The sequence below is a fragment of the Drosophila innubila genome (genome assembly GCF_004354385.1).
Source record: "Drosophila innubila isolate TH190305 chromosome 3R unlocalized genomic scaffold, UK_Dinn_1.0 2_E_3R, whole genome shotgun sequence".
Taxonomy (NCBI): domain Eukaryota; kingdom Metazoa; phylum Arthropoda; class Insecta; order Diptera; family Drosophilidae; genus Drosophila; species Drosophila innubila.
This window is the reverse complement of record NW_022995380.1, coordinates 29,710,483-29,736,516: the sequence shown is the minus strand read 5'-3', so window position 1 is coordinate 29,736,516 and position 26,034 is coordinate 29,710,483. Positions and strand designations below refer to the sequence as shown.

Here is a 26,034-nt window from a genome sequence, read left to right as displayed (position 1 = left end):
AATCGTCATCTCATCCAGGTACATCATCTTTCTTATACCATGTCGTTAAAATGTTTGTGACCTTATGTATTTTATATCATATCACAGCCATTTTGACGAGTTTGGGTAAAGAAATCTCAACAGATATGAACTAGCTTTTGAGAAATAAACAAAGCTACAATTTAGTGTGGAGAAAGTCAAAATATCTCAAAATGTGAAGAAATCCATGATGGTTTTTATTATAAATTTTCCAAAATATCCTAAGTTTACTTGAAATTGATAATAAAATATACTATACACTTTAAGTTTATAAAAAAGTCGAATCCTTTTTATTTGTGATTTAAAACATTATTTTCCAAGAATATAAATAATTTCCATATATACACCCAAGTATTATGAATCAAATTAAATTTTTTCGACCATGGACCGATGTCAATATCCACCGATTAAAAAAATGACAAAACACATTTTAAAAAGTTCCAGAACTCACGCCTCTTTCAATACTTTTTTGCACTTGGTCTTTAGCGGCTGTTCACTGAAAAAAATCTTCCGGTAATAAAAAGACATGTTTTTTTTTTAGATGTTTTGTTTTTGTGTTTTTTTTTTTTGTGGTTTTTGTTTTTATTTTTATTTTAATTAATAATTATTTTCTCTTTTTTTTCATTTAAGGAAACTTTACAAAACAAAACAGGACCACAACAGATGATGCATCTTGATCAGACTGAATAATAATCGAACTGATTAAAGACTGGCAAAGGATTAAGACGTTTTCTCTGATGGACAACGGAGGCACTAAAACCCAAAAACCCGACTCAGACTCGCGCTCTTAGAAATGTTCTCTTTCTTCTTCTTCATCTTGTTCAAAAAATAAACAAAAGAAAAAAAATAAAAAATAGGAATAGAAAAAATAATAAATGAAAAGTGTTTGAAATAAATCTCTTGTTGATTTGCAAGTCGAGACTAATTTCGTGTTGAGAATGTTGTAGAAGTTGAAAACAAAATTAAATTTCAATCAAATCAATCAGTTTTTTTTTTTTTTTTTTTTTTACAAATTTTGACATAATTAATCTATTAATCTGCTCCCCAATTCATATTCATCGCGTCTGTCGCATTTTTCCGCCAAGCAAGCAAAGTTTTGTACACAAGAAATATGCATTCATATTCATAGTGGGATTATCGAGCTTATTTGTGGCATAACAAAGTATCTAATTTGTTGTTAAGCAATTCTTAACTTGGACAATCCCAAATGTGAATACAATCCGAAACTTAATTACAATTGCATTTCTGGTTAGAGAGAAAATACATTTAACTGAACTCATTTCTTTTTCTCAACACTTTGCTTGCATTTTTGGAAAATTTCTAGTTTCTGATTTAAATTTTGGAATGATGATTTTGGATTTATTGCTTCTCTATTTGCATTGTTGTGTGTGTTTTAATGATGTATTTGATCTCAAGCAAATATTGATTGAATTTAAGAATTTACGCTTTAAGCAATTTTACAAAAATTCATAATGATTTGTTATTCTCATTGATTTTATAATTGGGCCTTAGGTGCTTGCTTTCAGTTCAATATTTGTTTTGATAGTTATTTTTATTTTTTTTTTTACAGCACAATTTCATTCAATTTTGAACTATCTTGAGTAGGAAACTCGATGCTTGAGATTGGTTATACATAATTAGGTAATACCATTCATCGATATCGACTTTTTATGGGTTAGTTATTGTTTTTTTTTTTCGTTCTTCTACATCATTTAATGTGGTTGTTGCTCATCTTCTCTGTGGCAATTTGACAAAATTTTCTAGTTTCCCATTTTTGCTTTAATTATATATTTTTATAATTTCCTAGTTGGTGTTGTTGGTTTTTCACTTGCAATGTTGAATGTTGAATGTTGCTTGCAACATGATGAATTCGCAGACATTACAAGTTTTGCTGGAGAGGCGAGAAAATAACATATTCTAATCCAGACAATATGAATTCCCAGCGTTGCAAGACTGTGTGTGTGTGTGTGTGTGGGTTGTAGATTCATAATGTGGTGTTCTTGATGTTGTTGTTGTTGCTGCTGTGCACGTTAAGGAGGGTGAAGAGGAAGAGGGACTGATGCGGTTTCCATACGGTTATCCGGTTATGTTTTAATTTTTTCACTGCGTGGTATGTTGCTGCATGACAAGTTGAATCTGTTGATTCTGTTGCGGATGTTGTGGCGTCGCCGCCGGGAAATATGGATTGGATATAATTTGCGGGGTATGTAGACACATGAATTGGTATGCCTGCGGCTGTGTTTGCGGTGTATATGACGGCTGCAGTCCCCCGCCGGCAGGGGAGGGCTGTGGTGGCGGATGGAACGTCTGATGCGGCTGACCGGGTGACGGTGTCGTCGATGGCGGCGTCTGTGCCAAGAACTGCAACTGTTGCGGCTGCGACTCCGGACAAAAGCGCATCGGCAACCCATACTGGGGTTGGAAATGTTGTGGATGCGGGTATTGGATGAATTGTGGCAACGGTGCTGTCGCCATCAACGGTTGCCCAGTTGCCGTCGTGGCTGTCAATTGCATTTGCGATGCATTCATTGGAGCTGCAACAGATCAATCATTTAATCAATGTCATATTTCACATTAGTTTGTCAGAGCACAGTGGGACGATTGGCCTCATCTAGTACAACAAATTACATATTTCTATACTTTAAAACTGCTAAAATTTGATTTATCGCGGATTGCTAACATCCTTAAGATACTATTATACTATAATAGAAAATAAAAAATAATTAACATCTCAATAATACAATTTTTGTGTAACGTTCTTTTTCTATTTGGGTTTCTATTTATCACCACCATACTAATTTTTAAGTAATTAATTTATTTGATAGCTTTTTGTTATTAAAAAAATATGTAATAAAATTAAAATAATAAATTTCTATATAAAAAAAAATTATTTAACTTTCTTTACAATTTAAGAATTTTTTAAACTAGCTATTGCTCAACTTTAGAAGAAGAGATCAAATAAATATAATAATGTGTGGTGACTTCTAATATCTTAGAATAATAATCAAATTAAAGAATACTGAATTATTTTTAAAGTGTTGTGTTTTAAAGTGTTAAAGTGTTGTTGTAGGTTGAAGGAAAATTTTACTTTCATTTAAATTTAACATAAATTGTATACACGGGAGAGAAACTACACGTATTCTAAAAGAATTATCATCTTGAAAAAAAACTCAATTATTTTTTAAGTAATGGAAAAAACTCGGTCGCTATGCCAAGAAAAATAAAAAGTGAGATGCTAAAAAATGCAACATAAATTGTTAACGAAAGCTTATTAAGGGACAACACGTATTCCAAAAGAACCATCATGTTAAAGTAATTTAAAAGATTTGTGAAGTAAAAAAACAGGTGAATTGCCCACTGTGCGAGTGTTTGTTGTCGTCATCGTCATCGGCATCATTGTTTACTCACCATAGTTGCTGCGACGCATGCGCGTTGCCTGTCCAGCTGGATGGGCGGGTGGCTGGAATGCATGTTGCGGCACCATGTAAGCAATCTGTTGATTGCTCGCCGGCATGTGTCCAGCTGTTGTTGTCGTGTATATCGCCTGCATCTGCGGCACCGGAGTCTGTGGTGTGTGTGGTCGCGATGGATTTGGAGTGCTGGGACCGCGTGGCGTGAATGGCTTTGCCGACGGATTCAAGACATGCGGTTTCTTGACAACGGGCGTGCTGCCACTTGGTGTGTTGCCACCGCCACCGACGCCAGCAATTGTTGCCGTGGTGCCAGCAGCAGCTGTTCCAGCATTTGCATTTGCCACTGGCGTTGTCTTGTCTCCGGCAGCAGCAGCAGCAGCAACTGTTGCCGCTGTTGTTGGTGTGGTAACAATGCCAGTGGGCGTGACATTGCTACCAACACCGGCAGCAATGTTGGGTGAAGGCGTGGCATCTGCTTTTGGTGGAGGCTGTTGTTGTTGCTGTTGTTGTGGTGGCTGCTGTTGCTCCAACAATGGACCAGGTGAAGTGATGACCACGGGTGAAGTTTGTGGTTGTTGCACAGCAGCAACTGTTGGTGCTGCTATTACATGATAAATGGGCTGTGGCGATTCCTGCAACAGCTGTGCCGCCTGTTGTTGCTGTTGCTGCTGTGGTGCCGGCTGCAATTGTTGCTGTGGTGGCGGCTGCTGCTGCTGTTGTTGTTGTTGCTGTGGCGCCTTTTGCTGTATATGCTGCACATGCTGTTGTTGTTGTGGTGGCGGTTGTTGTTGCTGCTGAGGCACATAGTGTTGTTGCTGTTGCTGTGGTGGCGGCAACTGTTGCTGATGATGATGCGGTGGCGGCACATGCAGCTGCATTGCCACCAATTGCGGCTGTTGTTGTTGTTGCTGTGGTGGTGACACCGATTGTTGCAAGCTGCCACGTTGCAGCGTATGCTGTTGTTGTTGCTGCTGCTGCTGTTGTTGTTGTGGTGGCGAATTGTTGCTGTTCGCCAGCTGAAAGTCCTGTCCAAACTGACGCAGATCCTGCAACTGATTGTCCCGCGTACGCAACTGACGTCCTGGCTGTCCCTGATGTTGCTGCTGTTGTTGTTGCTGTTGCTGCTGCTGCTGTGGTGGCGGCGGTTGCTGTGGTTGTTGTTGTTGCTGTGGTCCGCCTGTCTGCAACGGCGGCGAGTTGCTGTTGTGTCCAGCATGCACGTGACCACTGTGCATCGGTTTGCCCATTGCCTGCGACTGTGCATCGCCGCCGTAATTGAGCGATGAGTTGCTCTGCGATCCTTGATATTGACGCATCTGGCGTTGGGGCAAGGGTTTGCCCGTATTTGGCCCGGAGTCACCACCATTGAGTTTGGAGGCGCCACTCAAGTGACCCTGATTGCGATACTGTGTGGAGCTGGGAATAAGAAAATGAAAATGATAACAAGGAATCGACAATTACTTTTGTATAAATAAAACTGTTTGTCCTGACTGACTAACTAATATTTGGTCGGCCCAAACGGTAAGACCAAGGAGGCTGAAATTTTGACACAACATAGCTGAGGCATATTTCATCGCGCAATTAGACCACACGTATATTAAGAAATGTTTAGGAAATACGCAACATATTTACATAAATGACATCAATATCAAAATGTTGCACCTAATTTTAAAGTTTTAATGATAAATAAGTGTCTATACAATATGACATTAAATAAATTTTTGAGTTCATTGTACAATCGCAGTTTAAATCAAGATTTAAAAAATTGATAAATTATTATAAGCGAAATTCTTAATCTTTTCTAAGACCTTACGAATTTTTTGAGTAGTTAGTTCCAATATTTAACGTTGCTGACTTTATGAGTATGGTTATCAAATTTGCTAGATCTAGCACTTATAGTCTTTGAGATCTGTTTGTTTATTCCGACTCGACTATTGGGGCTGATCAGGCATTTATCTAATTTATAGGGCCTGCCACGCCTTCGTACTAAGTACAGTGTCTACTGATAATAATAGATATATATAATTTGTTTGACCTTTCGGTGGTTCTTGACCCATCTGATTATCGCCTTTCATGCGCCATATCGTAACGCCGTGTTCTTGTGTTGTTACGGCACATTGAATGGGTTCGTTGACATGGTTGTTGTTGCGGACTTGGCGTGGGCGTGATTGGACAATGACGTTGGGACGACGTTGGTGCCGGACAATGCCGTTGCTGAACGTTGGCGATAACGGGGCAACTTACGGCTTAACCAGTTCATTGACCATCTGTTCGCACACCGCCCATGCCGACATTAAGCGTTGTGTTGCTCGACAGCCATGCTTGTGGTATGCTGCGTTTCATCAATGGATGTGTTGTGCGGTGGACGTCCTGGCTGAGTATGGACGTGCTGTTCAGCGTCATTAACGTTCGCTGCTGTCGGATGGTGTCCGTGTATATTCCACGATGCGACACGCCACCGCCTTCTTCACTGTTGCTGCCTCACGATCCCATCGATGATGCGTATACCGCGTTGGCGTTGGTCGGTAGTACGACCCGGTGCATCACAGTGACGAACGTTAGCCGGCAGAGCGATGACGAACAGCCACGCAATGTGTTGGCTGTTGCGTCGTCTTGACGTGTATTTGGTCTGTGACGTTATGTGGTCACCGTAACGACGCGCTCATTGGTCTCACGCGGCTGATAGCAAGAGCTGATGCACATCTCGCCATGCTGGACTTATTGATGTAATGTGCGGCAACACGTTGGTGGCGCTCGCTCCGTGGCTCCTCACCGTCATATTCATATGACTCGCGAACGGCCTTCTCGCTATCCCGTGTCGCGTTTTCTGACAATATTACTGCTCTTGTTATATATCCATATGTTGCATTCGGCGTTATATCGCCTTACCAGCTGCGAATTACCGCCTTTCTCATTATCTTCTCCGCCAACATTAACGGTAAACAATGACAGCGCAATACCAAACTGCCAATTTCTCGCATATTGGACTTAAACTTCTATGGGAACGTATATGTGGTTGTATGATGAACGTTCATTTCGATCGTTCAGGTGCACCACGATGACGTGACGAATCTTGAACGGAACATCTCATTGGCATAACGTTGGCAGCTCCACCAGTAACAACAATGTCAATGTCGCCTTTGGTCCGTATACCAGAATCCCAATGTTGGCTCCAGTTCCTTCAATCAAACAGAGTGACCGGTGTGGACGGTACGTTGATTAGTCTAGCATTATCAGTGTTGAGACTATTATTGCCGTTGAACGACGAATTAAACAACCGATACGGCGGAACGGCGTGAAAACGGCGTGGTTGGTGGGCGAAAATATGGCGCGTGGCGTCGCGCCAGTGATTACATGACGTATAATGACGCCATTAACATGATTCATATGTTGGCGGTTAATGGCGTAACGCCTGTAACTTTCACCGTTGTGACCTCTGTTTCCGTTCGAACGATAAGCGTGGCGTATCGCTATGGCGCTTTTCATAAATATCGCGTATATTGCTGTTTTCGCGTTATCTTCGTGAACATGTTATAACGGCTGAACCGATCATGTTCAGTAACAAATACAATCATGAATGACGTTCTGGTTATGTTCGTACTCGTTCTCATTTTGACAACAATGTTTGACATTTTTTTCCTGGACGGCGTGACATTGGACAAAACGTTATGTTTGATTCAGTAATATAATTATTTATTTTATTTATAGTTAGTTTTCGTTAATAATATTTAAACGACGTTTTGGTATTTTCCAGTATAACGAATATTGCTGTAAATTATGCGGTGATCTTTCTTATTTTTTTAATTGTCGCGTGGTCTCTTTTTTCACTGCTGTTTTTTGGTTATAATGGTCGAATATAGTTTTCGTCGCTCATTTTTTTATTAGAGGGTATATTGTTTTTGTTTCTTATTTATAATTTCTAGTCAAATATTTCCTAGTTTGTGTTGCTCATTTAACTTGTACATTTAGATTAATAGAGACGAAATTACCATTGCACTTGTCGGATATGGCGCCGTCGGTCTGAAAGGCGCCGGCTGTCGCATATTGCGAATCAAAGTCCTTGGCTATTATGGTTACCACGGTGTCCGCCGGGAATATTATGTGTTTGGGCACTGTTTTGCCCTCATCGGACTGATTCTTGGGCTTAATGCACGCTGGCAACTCCAGTGCAATGTCAAAGTTTCCGGAAAATGTGCGAAAAACGCCCTCATACGTATTTCCCGAACGCAGACGAACCTCGACAACGCTGCCGACCAGCGCCGTTGCCGAGTGCATGAAGAAGGTGTTGTTGTAGACGCCCGGCGCCAAAGAGCGTCCAACTCCGCCCCCTCCACCACCACCTCCGCCCACTGTCGCCTTATTGTTCGCTGGCCTTAGACTGTTGTCGTTAGCGTTGTATCTGCAAGAGAAAGAGAGAGAGAGAGAGAGAGAGAGAAAAAGCGAGTGAGACATCATCATCATCATCATTGGAGCAATTAGTACGGTTAACAATTTGCCGGCTTTTGCAATAAGCAATAATTGGAGCGAGCCCGACTATGAAAGACCCTGTGCTTATTTTTTAAGAAAACTAATTATCGTGAAATTCGAAATAAATTCTTTATCAAAAACCCAATATAGAAACGAAGAAGAATTTTTTTAAATTATTATGTATTGAAAATACAGTATTGTAATACTGAGCAGCTTCAAACATTCATAACTTTGTCAAAACTAAACCGATTTGCAAGCGGAATGTCATTTTGATCATGGTTTGCCCTATTTATTCAATCTGCATTCAAATTTTTATTAACTTTGAAAAAAAAACATTTTTCCCTCAAAGTCTTGATTTCAATGCTAAGGGTCCCCCCTTTGAAATTTTGAAAATTAAAAATTTTAAATCTCAAGTTTTCACGTTTAATCAACTCCTTATATAGTAATTAGTATAAAACAACTCTTTAAACTTGATTCTGACACCTTTCATTTTTTTGTAAAAAATCATGGAAAATTGTACAAAACTTTTGACTTGTAAACTTGCTAAGTCAATAGTTTGACCAACTTCTAATTGTCATAACTCTGTCAAATCTTACTTTTATAAAAACAGTTTCGGTAATAATCCATGCTTTCCACTAACTTAATAGACCCAATCGAGCTTTTTTAGTGCAGGGTCTAACAATGACATCGAGACATGCGAGATCCAATCGAGCCCGAACCCGAACCGTGCTCAGGGTCGACAGAGACAACGACAACGAAGCCCTCGTCTATCGTTTGTCTTTGCCCGCACTGCGCTGCTGAAATCGATTTGCCGTTGTCTTCGTTGTGGTTGTTGTTGTTGTTGTTATTGGCCCTGTCGTAGTACCCCCAAACCACTCCCTGTGATTCCCTTCAAAATAAATATGTAACAGTCATGTCATGTGTGTCTGGTGTGCGTGTGTTAGTTGTGCTTTTAGGTTCAGTCCAGTGAACTCGATTTTAAAAACTCAATCCTGCTCATGAACTTTACATGTGTGCGTGTATTAGTATTAACATATATACACCATGTCCACCTGGGACATTTTTGTTCCAACTCATTAGATATGTTAATTGTTTAAAAGGGTCATTCCTAATTTCACTTTCGCTATAGAACTGATGGAATAGACATATGGAATACACCTATGGCATACACCAGTCAGCGGCAAATTAAGCGTGAAAAGATGTGCAGTCCAATTATTCCGATTATGAACTTACATATGAAAAAAAATAATAATAATAAAACATAATTTTAATAATATAACATTGTTTGATGTCAAGTCAAACACAAAATGTTTTTACGTGAATCTATCTAAATAAAAATATAATTTTTATTCTCTAGCTTACTTTCGGGTAATTAACTACATGATATTTTGATGTAAAATTGGTGTCATTTTTCAATTAAAATTCAACTGATTTTATTAACCAAAGCTTGGTTTCATCATTAAATAAGCAAACTAAACCTATTTGGTATTTCTTTTAGTTTTAAAATTGTAGAACTTATTAAGTTGTTCCGTTGAAAAATGAGAAATGTTTCTGAACGAACGCCTTTTGGGGTTGTTTTGTTGTTGTTGTTTTGATTGCGTGCAGGATCGACGACCGTGAAATGCTTAACTCGCAACGCACAATGAACTTAATGCACGCATATGAACAGTCGTAGGCAAAAGAATAACAACACCTTCACATAATATTAATGTTTAATGAGAAAACTGAAAAATATTCCACTTTCAGAATCTTAGCTTTAATAAAAGTTCTGGAAATAACGAGGGATCTCCATCGTATTAAATTAAATATGATATGTCAAATTTTCTATTTATTCTAATTTTTTCGAAAGCAAAATTTTTAATCATATTAACACAGGTAATTTAATGTGCTATACAAATAATTAAGAAGTTAAGCTGTATTTAGGAACTGGATCGGAATGATCGGCAAAAATGGGGGATCTATATCGTATTTAATAAAAACGCCCACAAAATTTCTCTTTGCTTTTAAATTTCGAAAGCAAAACTTTTTTCAGGTTATAAATACTAACAAACTTTTCTAGCTTATTTGATTTATTATACAAATTATTAAAGATTGTATTAGAAAAGAATAATTTCAACGTCATTGGTAAATTATGCTGTTCTTATTATTTTGCACAAGTCTGTATGCACATATGAAAAAACAAAACAACAATAATAATATATGTATGTATAAGAAAAATAACAATAATATCAAGAGCTCCCGTTGCTGGACATGGGTGCACAAAGGGTTGCTGGGGGAGAGAGGAAGTAGAAGGGGTGGGGAGAGGAGGGGGGACTATGATTCATGGTGCACTGCGCACATTTTAGTCAATGAAAGCAAATAATTGATTGCGTTTTACAGTGAATCATGCGTAAAACGAACGCTATTCATTGATAAGGAAATGTTTGAAAACTGGAATCACATCTGCGCACACATACATATGCATATTTATGTAGGTGTCTAGGGGTGTATGTGTGTGTGAGGCTTAAATGAAAGTGTGCATAGGCAGAATGCCGAATAAACACAGAGAAGCGGAGAACAAGTGGAGAACAAGAACAATTGTTCGGTTCGGTCAGCAAATTGTAAAGTGACCCAAATTTTTGTGCGCCCGGCGGGTGTCGAGAGTCGAGAAGAGAGAGGAAGTGTGCCAAGGCAGCGACAGCGGCAGAGCCAGAGGCAGCAGCCGCAGTATCAGCAGCAGCAGCAGCCAACGTCGCGTCGCAGCGAACTGCAAAATGCTGACAATGCAAGAAAAATGCAAACGAAAAAGAGGAAAAGTCAAAGAAGATGAGAAGGAACACAAATACGATACGTGCGCGTGAGCATAAGTGAATGCACAGTGGGCCCAAAACTGGCTAAATCAATGTGCTGAACAGTGTTACCAGCTTAGCTTATTTAATGCTAATGTTAATCAAAATGGTTTAAGTGTCTTAAATAAAAAACAAATAACTGAGTTTTGCCTCGTTATTGATAATAATATTATTATAATTATTTTTATATAATTACAATTAATATTATATATTTTTTTTGGGTTTTCGCAAGTGTTGCATAATTTAATAATTTAATTTAATTTAATTTAGTTTATTTCTGTTGTTATATCAGTTAAAGTTTTACATTTTAATTTAAATAAATTTTTTGTTATAATTTTAATCAGCTCTTCTTGGTTGACACTAAATAAATAAATACAAATAAATAAAATTAATATTTCTTTATTTTTTTAAACTGTGGATTTGTTATTCATTCACAATTAATATTAATATTATTAAGTTTTGTGGGTTTTGAATCATTGAAAAAAATTTGGAATTTCCTCACACATTCATAGTTTTCAATTTGTTTTTTTTTTTTAATCAGTGCAATTTTAATTTAAATTTAAACTCATTTTTCATATTTTATGTTCACTTTAATCAACTGTTCTTAGTTGACTCTAAATTTAAAAAATACAAATAATATTTATATTTATTTTTTAACTATCAAAATTCAGGCAAACTGTGTATGAATAGTATTTATATTTGAATTGCAGTAGAGTGACTTGCTACCACTGTGCGCACTTGTACATATTTACAAATGAATGTAAGTATGTTTGTAGGCATTCGGCCATATTTAAATTGATAAATTAAAGGGCTTGCAGGGGAAATACATAATATTTATTTGTCGTTCTATGTGTGACACCCTACTATTCGAGGGTGCTCCACTGTCACTGGACAATTGGCTGCCTTCAAATAAATTTTACACTGCGCTTTTTTACAAATTTTATGTCGTTTAATTTGCTATTTCTATGAAAGGGAAATGTAAACAAAACACAAAATACGAGAAAAGGAAGCAACGTTTATATATGCATACCTTAATTACAGTATATCAAGTAATTGTTTTGACAAGGACAAAAAATAAAAATATTTAAACTCGATACAAATCCAAAAGTTGTTTACACATATATTTTGCAAATGCAATTAAGAAAATTTTTTCTTATTCTCTTTATTGGAGTTGTTTTTATGTTTAATAAAATAAATCACATAAAATGTTTTGTTTTTTTTATAACAGATATGCATATTTGATTTGTCGAAACAATTACTTGACACACTGTGCACATGCATTGCCAACACTGTCACACACGTACAAATTAAAAAAAAAACCGCACACACACACAAACATAACCGCGTTTCGTATTATATAAGTAATTGCATTTTGCCCTGATTGTTTGTAGCCCCTTCTTCCGATTTAGTTACTATTTTAATTTTATAAATTCCATGTAACACGCAGCACCAAGATTTAAGAAAAGAAAGAATAATAATAAAAATAAAATTCAACACGCGCTTTCACCTTTCACGACAACTTTTTTTTATCCGACTGCAAGCAACAACAACAACTACACTGTGGACTGTGTTGTGTTTTCTTCGTGCGTTTGCTTTTGCTTTTGCATTCGCTTTGAGTGATTTCAACTGCAGTTTGCAGTTAGCAGCAATTGCTGCTGCTTCTTCTTACCTTGAGATGCCGCCGCTGGCACCGCCACCTCCTCCGCCACCTCCTCCACTAGGTCGACTTTTCCGCTTGCTATTGTTGTTCATAATAGAAGAAGATGGGCAAGCCAATTGCCAATTGCCAGCAGCACCAAAAGTCGACGAACGCACTATTGTTGTACTTATATTTCAGAATTTCCGAATTTCTGAATTTTATTTATATGCGTTTCTTCGGTCTTCGTCTAGTTTTTGTTCTCTCTGTATTTTTGTTGCTGTCTCTCTTTTTGCTTTGTGTCTTTTCTGGGTGGCTGAATCTGAAATTCGCTTGGCGACGTCACGATGCACACAACGTAAATGGGGAGAGAGAGAGAGCGCAGAGACGTTGACGGGGAACGGAACGGGAACGGAACGATGTCGACAGTATGCTCGCTTAATGGAGGAGTTGTCGCCCGATCTTCTTCTTCGCGTTACCCGGACCCAGCATTCAACACCTTTTTACTGAGCAACAATCAAAAACAATATATTGTATGTACGTTAACTACGACGACGACAATAATAACTACAAAAACACTTATGGCGGTCTGGCGTTAATTTTGCTAAATATTCACGCACTTCTTTTTTGTTTTGGGGGTTAGCCTTTCGTGCTTTGTGGCTGGTCGTTTTCTGCTTTGCCTCCTCCTTCTTCTTCTTACACCTCTGCTTCTTCTCTTTGCTGCCTTTGCTCTTTTTCACTCGCACTCGCTGCTCGATTTTTGCGAATTTCTGCTTTCATCAATTGTTGCCTCGCCTCTTATTTAAGCGCTTTTCACTGGCTAGCTTTGTTTGGACAAAAAACGAGCAATAGCGACGGCGCTTAAGTCGTTTAAAGTCTGTTAAATATAATATTTGTTTCTAATTATATTTTTATTCGCTGCGATAAACGAGCAAGGTTGCACAAAAGTTAGCTGAACTGCATATTTAATTCAACTGATATGACATTATATCGATATAAGTTTTACAACTCTGCTGCATGTATAAGATTGCAACTAAATATCGATATTTGTAATTTTTCAAAGTAAAAATACTTATGTGTGTACCATATTATTGTAAATAATTTTGTATGTTTATTGACTCACTTCTAAGCAATTTTCTGGTTATTTATAATTTAATATTCAGCATTGTAACTGATTCGATACATATCGCTGCTCACGATATATCGATATAAACAGAAACACGATTATCAAACAAAAGGGCGTTTTACAGCACTTGCGTGTAGTCAGCAAAATTCAGTACTAACATTTGGCGGGTTCTTTGTAATTTAAAAATGAAGTGGCAAGTGAGAAATAACTAAATTAGTCATGAATCCGTAATAGGCGTGTTTGTAGGACCCAATGCTTAATAGTTGAAATATCTCATAAAAACTCAAATATTGCTTAAATTATATTTTGGAACAAAAATAGATTTTTTGCAATACGACGGCGCTGTTAGATATTTACTTTGCTAGATAAGCGAATCTGAAGTCGAATCTTTCGTCACTTAAGCAACCCAGTTGGCGGACGACCTTGGCATGACAAAGTCTTTAACATACTTGCGCTTATCAGATGCATGCATGCAAATCGGCAAGAAAAATAAATTCATTGAAGATTTTCGCTTTCAGTGATAAAGTTGCAGAGTAACAAGACATTGAAATATTATCAGCTTACAGCTTCATTACACAGTTCATAAGATTGTAGGTCTTAGCATCTCTGCTGTAAATATTGACTTGTTAGATAATTAACACTTATCCGGAAGCTGATATGCGACTTACAGTGCGTCAAGTAATTGTAATTGTAATATATATTTAATTTGTTAGTTGTTATTTAGATTTTGTTAATTATATTGTAGTTGCTTAGTGTTTATTTTTTAATACAAAAAATTAAATAATGAAATTCATTTTTTTATTATGAATTTAATTAATTTTTAATGGATTTTATAAAATACAAAAAAGTAAGTAATGAGATCTATTGAGCTTAACTAATTTTAAATATAATAAGCAAATATGTCTGGGATTTAGTTTCTTTGTCAAAACAATTACCATGAGTTTGATGAGTGTGACCCTAAAACTAGAAGCAGTCACAAGATGTCACCATTTGATTATCACATTTGATGTGCATAGCTAAATTCATAAGTGTACTTATATTACTTATGTACACATACTAAATTGTTACTCAAATAATCAGTTGTATATTCGATTAGATTTTTATTCGGAATTCCACTTGAGCGGATGGAAAAATACCTGAAAATCCTCAGATCGCAAAGGAGTTTGATATCACATTTGGAATGTACTATATGTATTATCACAACAGTTATTGCTCGTTATCAAAGTGAGTAGTTTCCATGTACTATATTTGCATAGATATTTTTGTATTGCACCATTGGCTAGTCGGACACGCCCATCCCCATACATATACTTAAGTAGCTCCCCTCAGCTTTCAACTGCCCTGATCTATATATTTCCGAGTCTTGTTTGCCCATCTGCCTGCCGAATGGGCGTTAAGTGTCTCATTGTTGTTCCTATCGGGCAAAAAATGACAACAGAAAAAAAATGTCAACGTTTTCTTGACTCTTTTCATTTTTCTTGTTTATCAGATCCGACAGATCTGCCCGACCACACATATTTATCATTCCAAAAATTCACTCATTCGGCAGTTTTCATTAGATTGTGAAGCGATGCACTTGTACTTGTACTTGGTCTTAACATCCTTATAAAGCACCTCATTTCGGATACCCCAACGGATATATATACACTTAAAAAAAAATCAAAAATGACAATAACTAAAAATTTATCCTTCGACGGTACGTGTTTTTATTTTTAAAGTACTCTGATTAGAAGTGAATTCCTATTTCTTTTTATTAGTGCTTAAATATACTTAAATATTTATGATTATCTATATAAAACTCTGATTCATATCTCTATAATTGTGCTTGTGTCTAAATTTAATTTCCTTTAAAAAAAAATCGATTTTTTTCCGAGTTTTCCTCAACTTATATAAAGTGTACCTTTATGATAATAATTGAGCCTGATTAGTTTGCGACAAGTTCAACAATAAAGTGTAATTCCATCCATTCCAATTGAGGGAATATCTAAATCAACTGACAAGGTCTATACATAAATGACGACATGTATTTGTCAGGGGTCAGTGACTATCCACTAATTCATATATCATAGTTGACATCCCGACCAGCACTATGGTACCACGAGTATTATTAACTTAATTTTAGTCTGAGCATTTGAATTATTACTCATCAAGGTGCGAGTTACGCACTTCTCATATAAATAGCGAAAAGCTTCGAAAGTTGCTAAATAATTTGTGGTTTAATAAAAAGAAAATCAAGAAACAGAGTTATCTTTGGCAAGTTGAAGATTTAATATCCTAGCAGATTTGTAATATCCTGTAAATTACAAAAATTTTAGTATTGAGTCATATTTTCTAATTTAGTTAAAAAATTGTTATATTGAGTCATATTTTCTAATTTAGTTTAATTACCAAACAAAATTGAAATCATTCAAGATTTTTAAAATAAAATTCAACGATGTGGATTTTTATTATATAGTCAAGATAAAGCAAAAGTTAACATATTTATTTTTTTAATTTTAAAACAATCAAGTTCAATTATAAAATTATAAATAATTTTTGTCTATTCATTCATTCATTAATCTCTTTTCAAGCTCAGTCAATGCGGAAGCGTACATATAAATTAATAATATTTTGAGCAATGAAAAACTTTACATAAAAAACAAAAACGTGTAAATTATCTAAAAAAAAAAATTATCGTAAAAAACAAAGAACAGCAGAATAATTGACATAATTAAGGTGAATTAAGGGTCGTCGGTAATATCTATTGAATAATTGAGGCTGTATTCATTGAAGGTTTCAATCAAAATCTAGACGAGAAAATTAATGTAAAATACACTGCAAATAAATACATACTCATATGTGTATAATAGATTAACACATACTCCAGTCACATACATACATACTTATATATAAGTGAAGAGTGGAATTTTTTCCGCTTAAAATTACCATAGAATTTGCTATAAATTCAATGACTCAACTGACATCCTATTTATAGGAAACTCTAAGAGACGTACACTCAAGAAAACAAGCTGTTAATTTAAAAGTCAACACTTAAAAGTTAGATACGACAACAAACTGTTGCTGTAAAGAATAAACGAATATGTTTAAACAATTCATATGCATGTCGGTAACAATATCAGAGAAATACTCGTAGTTTATCTGGGAAGGTATTAGAAACAGGTTTTCTAGTGTGTGTGAGTTGAATAGATCTATCCGTAGTATATTTCCATGTCGACTTTACCGATTGAGAGCGTAACTCTCACATGTAAAAAATAAAGCAATCTAAACGGTTGTGACGACTACGAAATACCTACTTTATTATTTTTGGAAAATAATGTATATTCCTTTTACATTTATTTGAAAAAATTAATTTAATCTATTATTTTAAATATAAATAAAAATGATAATGAAATTAAACTGAAATTTATTTAGTTTTAATATACAAAATTACAACATAGCTCTGAGTGATTGGTGAAATATATAGCTGGTTTAAAGGATACTAGTATTCACCTATTATTACGTAAATTGCTATTAAATTTAATAATATTATACAATCATTAAATTTTTAATTAATTTAACTTATTCAAAAACATCGACAAATATCATATTTGGAATCGAATGTTCTTACTGGTCATGTATATATGTAATTTCTATAGTCAGATATGTACACTGTTTAACACCCAATAAAACCAGTATACCCCTTTATTAATGGGCACAGGGTATTAAATGGCAGCCCTCAAAGAGAAAAGAAGCTCGGCTTTTTTGATCACACATACGTCACTTGTTTCAGACATGACTGTAGACATTTTGCTTAATTGCGGTTTCACACAGTATGAAATGTGTTTTGGGCATCGATTCGGGCCTCGGCTCCGGTCAGGTCGAATACACAATATAACCAACTCGTTTGTGAAAACATTTATTTAAAAACCCCCCTTGAAATAGCAAATAACAAAAAAACAAAAACAAAACATAAGCACAAACAAACTAAGCCAAAAGCGTTTACAGCTTAACAATTGGCAAAAGTGAGAATCAGTACGAAATGCGTTGGCCGTGGAAACAGACGCTGGGCCTGGCCAAAAGGCAGAGCAGGCGCACGGCCAATGCCGGAAGTCACGCCGAATCCACAATAAACGCCATTTACGATCGTAGGATACTTTATTAATTTAAATATCTACTTATTTACTTATTTTAACGCCAGGCTTACTATAAGCAGTCGGAAAATATATCAACGGATATTAATAAAAAGTGGAAAAATGTGATTTCAATTAAAATAAGATAAGAAATGAAACCAAGATCAGAAGAGCAAAATTTTCTTTTAACGAAATAAATTAAATTTAAATGCAGAATGAATAAAAAAGCCAAACTATGGACAAAATGATATTCCGTTTTGAAAATCGGTCAATTTTTGACAAAGTTATAAAGGTTTGAAGTTAGTCAAACCTTTGACTTAGCAACTTTACAAGTCAAAATTTTTGTCCGATTTTACATGATTTTTGACAAGAAAATGAAACCTCTCAGAATTAAATTTAAAGTGTTGTTTTATACTAAATACAATATAAGGAGTTGATTAAAAGTGATAACTTGAGATTTTAAATTATCAAATTTCGAAATTCCAAAGGGGGGACCCTTAGCATCAAAACCCAAGACTTAGAAGAAAATAATTTTTTTTACAAAATTAATTAAATTTGAATGCAGAATAAATTTAGAGGCCAAACCATGAATAAGATGACATTCCGTTTGAAAATCGGTCAATTTTTGACAAAGTTATAAAAGTTTGAAGTTGGTCAAACTTTGACTTAGCAACTTTACAAGTCAAAATTTTTGTCCGATTTCACATGATTTTTGACAAGAAAATGAAACCTCTCAGAATTAAATTTAAAGTGTTGTTTTATACTAAATACAATATAAGGAGTTGATTAAAAGTGATAACTTGAGATTTTAAATTATCAAATTTCAAAATTTCAAAGGGGGGACCCTTAGCATCAAAACCCAAGAATTAGAAGAAAATAATTTTTTTTACAAAATAAATTAAATTTGAATGCACAACGAATTTAGAAGCCAAACCAAGATTAAAATGACATTCCACTTGAAAATCAGTTCAGTTTTGGGAAAGTTATGAGTGTTTGAGGTTGGTCTAAACTTTGACTTAGCCACTGTACAAGTCCAAATTTTTTTAATATAAATCAAAGTGATAAATAAACATAGAGAAAATTACAAATAATTTATGGAGACATCGGTCTTGGTTTTTGAAAAGTATCTATTTCGGTCATGGTTTCGTTTCTGGTGCTTAAAATTATATTTGTTAGTGCCTTAAAAGTTGAAAGCTAACAATAATAAAATATATATATATTATATATTTTATAATCACTGATTTCTTTATTTGCAGCGAGTTGTGGGGAGAAGGAAAAGTACACTGCGAAAAATGGAGAGGAAACTTATTATCCGACGCACAACATCAACATGGACACGGACATGCAGAGCAAGTACAGTCCGCCCAAGGAGGCTCATTGGCTGCTGCGTCGCATTTATATTCTCAGCTGGATCGGCACTTACGATCGATCCCAAGCCATGGCGGATCTCATTGCGGGCATTACCTTGGGATTGACAATTATACCACAAAGTATCGCCTATGCTTCGTTGGCGGGACTTTCCTCCGAGTACGGACTGTACTCGGCATTCATTGGCTCGATCATCTACGTGTTCTTTGGCACAATTCCACAGGTATCGATAGGACCGACAAGTCTCATGGCTATCATGACACTGCAGTTCTGTGCGGATAAACCTGTACAGGTTGTCATCGTGCTCGCCTTTCTAGCGGGTCTTGTCGAGCTGATGATGGGCATCTGTCAGCTGGGATTCATTGTCAGCTTTATACCAGCTCCTGTGACCAAGGCATTCACCTCCGGCACAGCGGTAATTGTGTTCGTTGTACAGATCAAGAATCTGCTCGGCATACGACTGAAGAATGTGCCTTCAATTGGAGATTTCTTTAGCAACATTCGCTTTACGGACGCCACCATGGGCATCTCCTGCATTATTCTCTTACTCTCCTTGAGGGTAAGTCAACTCACTATTTGCAATTTATTATTATTTATAAGAAATTATAAAAAAGACTAAGACAAAAAAATTAAATTAAATTCAAGAAAACTTAAATAAGTAAGAAGAAATTGAAAGCAAAATTAGAAAGTTTTAAAAACACAATATTGACAGTACATAGATTGGAAATTAAATTCACGAAAACTTAAATAAGTAAGAAGAAATTGAAAGCAAAATTAAAAAGTTTTAAAAACACAATATTGAGAGTACATAGATTGGGAACTTAATTCAAGAAAACTTCAATAAGTTAGAAGAAATTGAAAGCAAAATTAGAAAGTTTTAAAAACCATATTGAGACTGCATAGATTGGAAAAAAACTACACTGACAAAAATTAATTCAATTAAATCAAGAATATGACCCTTTCAATTTTTAAGAGAAAAATTCTATTATCTGACAGAAAAGAGTGAAATCTCAGAAAGTTTTCAACTTCTATAGATTGAAGGAACATTTATTTTATGTATTTTTTTTTTGTCTCAAATTTTTTTATTTCTCATATTTTATAACTAAGTTCCTTTTAAATGTTTTTCCCACTTCTCACACAAATTAAATTTTTTGAATCATAAATTTAAGATTCCCTTTTTTCATAAATTTTTTTTTGTCAATCTATTTCCTTTTTTTAATTTCCCAATTCTATCTCTTTTAATTTTATTTATTTTTTTTTTTTGTTACTAATTTTCTCTGTTTCGCCCCCTCCACAGCTGCTCTCCCAGGTCAAGTTCAAGCAGGACACACCGTTCACCCAACGCCTGAAGAAGCTGCTCTGGTACATCAGCATCTCACGTAATGCCCTCGTCGTTTTCTTCAGTGGTCTTATGATTTATTTGTGGGCTGAGAAGAGTGCCCTCGAAGCTGTGCCCTTTGCTCTCTCCGCGAAGGTCTCCTCGGCCATGCCCACCATCAAATTGCCGCCCTTTGCTTTTGAGCATCAGAACAGAACTTATGTCTTCACTGATATTCTGGGTGAACTTGGCAGCGGTGTATTTTTGGTGCCAATTGTCGCTGTGCTGGCCAATGTGGCCATTGCCAAGGCCTTCGGTGCGTATGCTTAATATTTAATGCACTGTACAAATACTGCGAGTAACATAGTTGGGTACAAAAATTGGACAATTTTTAATTTAAAATAACAATATTAGCAAGAAAATCAATATTAGCAAGAACATAGTTGGAAAATTAAAATTTAAGGAATAAAATGATTGTATTAAAAATCAGATGAAAAGAATGTTGGTAAAAAAAAAATACGAAATTAAAAGTATATAATAAGCAAATGAATTAGTAAACTAAATTAATTATTAATTGAATTATAAATTGTGAAGAAAAAATTAGAAATATCAAATAAGTGGTCTTAGAATTAAAAAAACAGTCGAGTCGTAAAAATGAAAAGAGCTTATTTGTTTGCAAAGTAAAGATTTTCCTTATTTTTGTGCTTTGAATAATTTTCTTAAGCGAATCTCCCAGCTTTATTCATAGTTTATTTATCTAAGTTTTCTTTTCTTTTTATAAAAATATGCGAAATTCGGTTGAGTTCTTAAATATTGAGCTAACTTTTTGTTTTCTTCTCCTACTCGTAGTTAAGGATGGCAGACTAGACGCCTCCCAGGAGATGCTTACTCTCGGTCTCTGCAATATCGCCGGCTCCTTCTTCAGTGCCATGCCCACTTGTGGCGCCTTCACACGCTCCGCCGTCAGTCAGGCTTCAGGTGTCCGGACTCCCATGGCCGGCATCTATACGGGCCTCATTGTGCTCTCGGCCCTCTCTATACTGACACCGTACTTCCAATATATTCCTAAAGCTTCGCTGGCTGCTGTGCTCATGGCAGCGGTGCTTTTTATGGTAAACTTTACTTAAAATTTTATCCAGCAAAAAGCTAATTGAATGTTTTTTCATAGATCGATTTGACACCCATCAAGGAGTTGTGGCAATCAAATAAAAAGGACTTCTTCAGCTGGATTGGCAGTTTTATCATCTGTCTGGTCTATAGCGTTGAGAAGGGTTTGCTCTTTGGCATTGTGGTCAGCATGATTTGTATTCTACTGCGTCTAGGAAATCCCAAGATCGAGGTGACTCTCAAACAGGTGCGTATCCTCTTATAATTTATTATATATTATTTCTTTGAAGAGCATATTTTAATGATTAGCACCTCGTTGTTCTATTGTACTTCTAGTAGAGTTTCATATAAAAAGATTTTCAGTTGAGTCACTGAATTAAACGCAATTTCTTTTACAATCATTAGCAAAAAAAATCCCAGTCGGCACATATATTTATTATTATGAGCAATGCTTATTGAGCATGTAATTGTAGTGTAATTTTTTTAATTAAATTTTTTTCTCTAGTGTTCCATTGAAACTTTCGTTGAGTATAGCGTCAATTATTCAGTAGATATTGTGAACCTGACGACCCTTAATTAATCAAAATTATTTTAATTATAATGTGTTCTTTGTTATATACGTTCATTTTTTAGATAATTTACTTGCTTTTACTATTTTGCTCTTGCATTATCTGTAAAATATAATAAAAATAATGTAACTTTAGGTTTAAGCTTCTACTGAGTTGAAATATATTTGTGTGATTGATTGAATAGAGATAGGAGAAGCTAAAAATATTGTTTTAATTTTTTAAATATTTTATATTTGTTGAATAAGCTCAAAATATATATTTATTGAGATCTATAGATTGGCCTTAACTGATATTAAAATAAATAAACAATGTGTAAATATTTTTTTTCTGCATGAAATATTTGGTACAAAATTTTTCAATATACAAATTTATTAAATAAATAAAATTTTTTTAAATTTAAAAAAAAAACAAAAATAATTTTTTTTTTAATGCACTTTTTAAAATATGCCAATCTATATATTAAATCTTAAATTTTGTTAAAGTTTAAAAAAAATTTATCTCAAAATATTTTTGATATAAATTTTTAAAATTTCTGGAAACCTGTTTAACCAGCTGTTTTATAAATCTGTAATGAGCTGTTAGGGACTTCAGTTTTGCGTGTGCCAGAGACAACTTTACTTTATTGTTTTATTTACTAATACGTCAATAATTCTGTGTTTCTTTCTTTGCAGCAAGACTCCAAATACTATGTGCATGTGGTGCCACAGTCGGACGTCTTCTACACGGGCGTAGACACTCTCCGGGCGGAGATTCGATCAGCTTGTCTGCTTTATCGCTGTGATTTTCCAGTTGTTGTGCATTGCGGACGCTTCATGCAGTTCGATGCGACATTTGTGGAAATGTTGATGGCTGTGGCCAAGGAATTGGCCCAAGATGATGTCCTGCTGATCCTGCAGCATATGAGTCTGAAGCAGCAACAGCTGTTGCCAGTTGCCAGCAACATTCGCTACTGCAACGAGGATCAAGTTGAACTTCCTCTAGATGCCAAGCAGTAAATGCATCTATCAATCATCTATTGTTGTTAAACTAGTTATAGTAGCTGTAACTAGTCCATGTCGAGTCGTGACGTCTTGTGATTTAATTACTCTGCCATCAGAGTTAAAATCTTGCTCGCGTGCGCGTGTTAATCCCAAACATTGTGTTTATATAACGATCATTTAGATATTTTAGTACATTATATGTTTACCTCCGGTGTTTATCACGGCAGTTGCTCTGTAAATACCTTCAGTTTAATTGCGTTCTATTATTTAATTGCATTCGCTTTAAATATTAAGTATACGCCTACGTAATCGTAGTTCCTTTTCGAACGTCAACTGTGCTGCGCTATCAGTTTATCCGTAAATCGGCAATAAAGATAACATATAAGATATAGTTGATAAAGTGCATTTTCATTTGACATTTAGTTTCAGTGGAAAGCGAAATTCTGGTGTAAAAAAAACTTGCTTATCACTGAATAAAAATTGTTAATGCTTGCTTAAGGTAATTAATATATATCAGCAACAGTAATGATTATAATAATTAAATCATACTTTTAAATTATTTGTTGACTTTTTTTCAAAAAAGATAAAAATTAAATTTTATACACATAAAAAAACTCACTTTAATCACCTTAAAATAAAATTATATATAACTTTTATTAACTCTTTTAGCCTGTATCAGAATAAAATAGTTATCTGAGATATTCCCAATCAATACAGATAACTTTTTTCACGTCTGATGTTTTTAAGCTCTGAAATATTATAAAAACTTTCCGTGTGTTTCCCCCTTTCAGGTCAATAATGAGTTCATTCATCGCTCTTTTTAAATTGTTATTTAATTATTATTTTTTTTGCATTCTTTTTGTTTTTCTTTTGTTTGTTTTTGTTTTGTTATTCAATAAGGAAATTATAAGTTATAGAAAAAGTATAATAATACCGTATAACAATTTAGTTGTTTTTTATCATTCCGTATTGCGAAGAGTTGTTTTTCTTTTCCTTTTCTTTTGTTTTATCTAGATTTGTGTTTAACAGATTTCATTTTGTTTTTGTTTTTCTTTAGAAATAAATTGTGTGTGTGTGTGTGTGTGTGTGTGTGTGTACTCTGCTCTATCAGAGAGTACGTGTTTAGGTGTGTTTTCTGTAGAGATAGACCCGTGTATACCCTTACTCAGATTACCCTAACTCGGATGCCACTTATATGTACAGGCCTACAAATTGAATTCTTTATTGGATCGCTACTGCAAACATAGTTAGGGTATACAGACTTCGGCTTTAACCGAAGATGAGAATCTTCTCCAGCTGCTGTTGTGTATATTCTCTCAGTTGAGTTGATCTGTGTGTAAATCATAAATACGAGCACAATGATTGATTGATTGTAAGGTAAAAAATATTATTTACGTGGGAAAAGTTAACGATTGTTTCATTTATAATATTGATTTTGGAAATAATCTTCTTCTTCATCATCTTCTTCTTCTTCTATTTGGTTGTTCAACTATTTCTGCTGATATACATGTATGTGTGTGGGAGTATCTATGTATCTATATGTATCTGCAGCTATTTGCTTATTTGCCAGTTTACAATTTACAATTGATTTGGATTTATTTCAGTTTTAGTTTGTGTATTATTTATTTTAACTATTGCAGTAGTGGTCGTATCTGTGTGTGTGTGTAAATGTTGAAATGCCATTTGATTAAAGTAATTACTTCCTCACAGTTAATTCCCCCCAAACATTCCTCAATCTCTGTCTATAATACGCAATTCTTTCCTTTACAAACATTTCCTCTCATTTCATTTAATAATTTCATCAATAGTTTAATAGTTTTGTTAAATATATGTATGTATATGTATTTGTTTTGGTTTTACTTTTGTTTTTTTGTTTTTTTTTTTTGTAGTTTATACTTTCTGTTATCGTAAAGCAAGAGGTACGCGATGTATTTTTTGTTTGTATGCACGCAATTTTTTTGTATCTTTTTTTACTTCTTTTTTTATGTGTGTTGCTAAAGCAATTATTAAACATTAGGAAACATCTTTCTATCTTTAATTGTTTATTTTGTTTTTTTTTTTTTATACAGATGAAAGCAAGAGATCATTTCAAAAGAAAATAGCAAGTATTAATTAATTGGAAGGTTTGATTTGTAGTCGAAATAAACATGTCTCATGACTTGCATATAAAGAGTGTAGTATTTATTTATGTCATATGTATGCTATAGTTGTTGCTCAGAATGTACGTGGTATCTGGCCGTCTGTCATTTAATCACTGAATCAATCAATGTCCGTCTGACAATCTGACAAGCATGCGAATTTGTAATTTGTATGTATGTAGTATCTGTGTATAGTATATGTATGTATCATATCTAATGTATACGTATTTTTTTTTAAGTTTAGTTTTAGTTTTTTTTTACTTAGTTTTTGTTTGTCCAACGCGTTTTTATATTGCTCAACTTTCCGTCCGTTCACTTTTGGGATTTGATTTATAAATTTAATTTAAATGTGTATTGTTTTTTTTTTTATTATTTATTTTTGTTTTAATATATTTTAAATATATATAATATATGTATGGTTTTTTGGATTTCACTTATAGTTGTTTATGTTTATTACTCGTATTTTGGTTTTTTAATTATTTATTTATAAACTGGTCAGCAACAGTAGCAAATTTAACAATGTGCGTTAACAAATAATTGTAAATATAATGTATTTATGTATATAATATATGTATGCATTTTTCCCCCTCTCTCTCTCATTCGCTCTCTTTCGCTATCGCTCCGTCATTCCATATATCTATATATTTGTATGTGTATGTATGTTTGTTGTTGTTGTTGTGTGTGTATGTTTCATTTAGTTAGTTTTTGTCCATCATCATAAATTTTTTTAATATATATATATTTTTTGTTTTTGCTATCAATTTACTTAAACTGGAAATTTAATATATATTTTTATTTTATCAATTTTACAACAATTTATGTGTGTGTGTTTATCGAACGATGTTATTGTGGCTGTTGTTGCATTTGTTGTTGTTGTTGTTGTTGTTTCAATATTTCTATCAATTGTATTAATAAAAAATATTTGTATAATTAGTTCATTTAGTTTGCAGTACAACA

General features: G+C 34.5%; 2 protein-coding genes across 3 annotated transcripts; one reads left to right on the top strand and one right to left on the bottom strand.

Moving 5' to 3' along the window:
• Positions 1 to 632: 632 nt before the first annotated feature.
• On the bottom strand, positions 633 to 13,358 carry LOC117789527 (ataxin-2 homolog). Its single transcript, XM_034628558.1, has 4 exons — positions 12,396 to 13,358; positions 7,421 to 7,830; positions 3,427 to 4,857; positions 633 to 2,552 (listed from the first exon to the last, which is right to left on the bottom strand). The coding sequence occupies exons 1-4, from the start codon at positions 12,476 to 12,478 to the stop codon at positions 2,119 to 2,121; spliced, it is 2,358 nt and encodes a 785-aa protein (XP_034484449.1). The 5' UTR covers positions 12,479 to 13,358; the 3' UTR covers positions 633 to 2,118.
• A 1,646-nt stretch (positions 13,359 to 15,004) lies between these two features.
• Positions 15,005 to 23,330, top strand: LOC117792566 (sodium-independent sulfate anion transporter). 2 transcript variants are annotated; one of them, XM_034632759.1, is made up of 6 exons: positions 15,005 to 15,184; positions 18,854 to 19,524; positions 20,263 to 20,599; positions 21,133 to 21,395; positions 21,452 to 21,637; positions 22,631 to 23,330. In XM_034632759.1, exons 1-6 carry the CDS (start codon positions 15,154 to 15,156, stop codon positions 22,952 to 22,954), a joined length of 1,812 nt encoding a protein of 603 aa, XP_034488650.1. In that variant the 5' UTR covers positions 15,005 to 15,153; the 3' UTR covers positions 22,955 to 23,330. The 2 variants fall into 2 exon arrangements, with proteins under 2 accessions (XP_034488650.1, XP_034488649.1); XM_034632758.1 differs by lacking the exon at positions 15,005 to 15,184 and adding an exon at positions 17,465 to 17,612.
• The last annotated feature ends 2,704 nt before the right edge of the window (positions 23,331 to 26,034 follow it).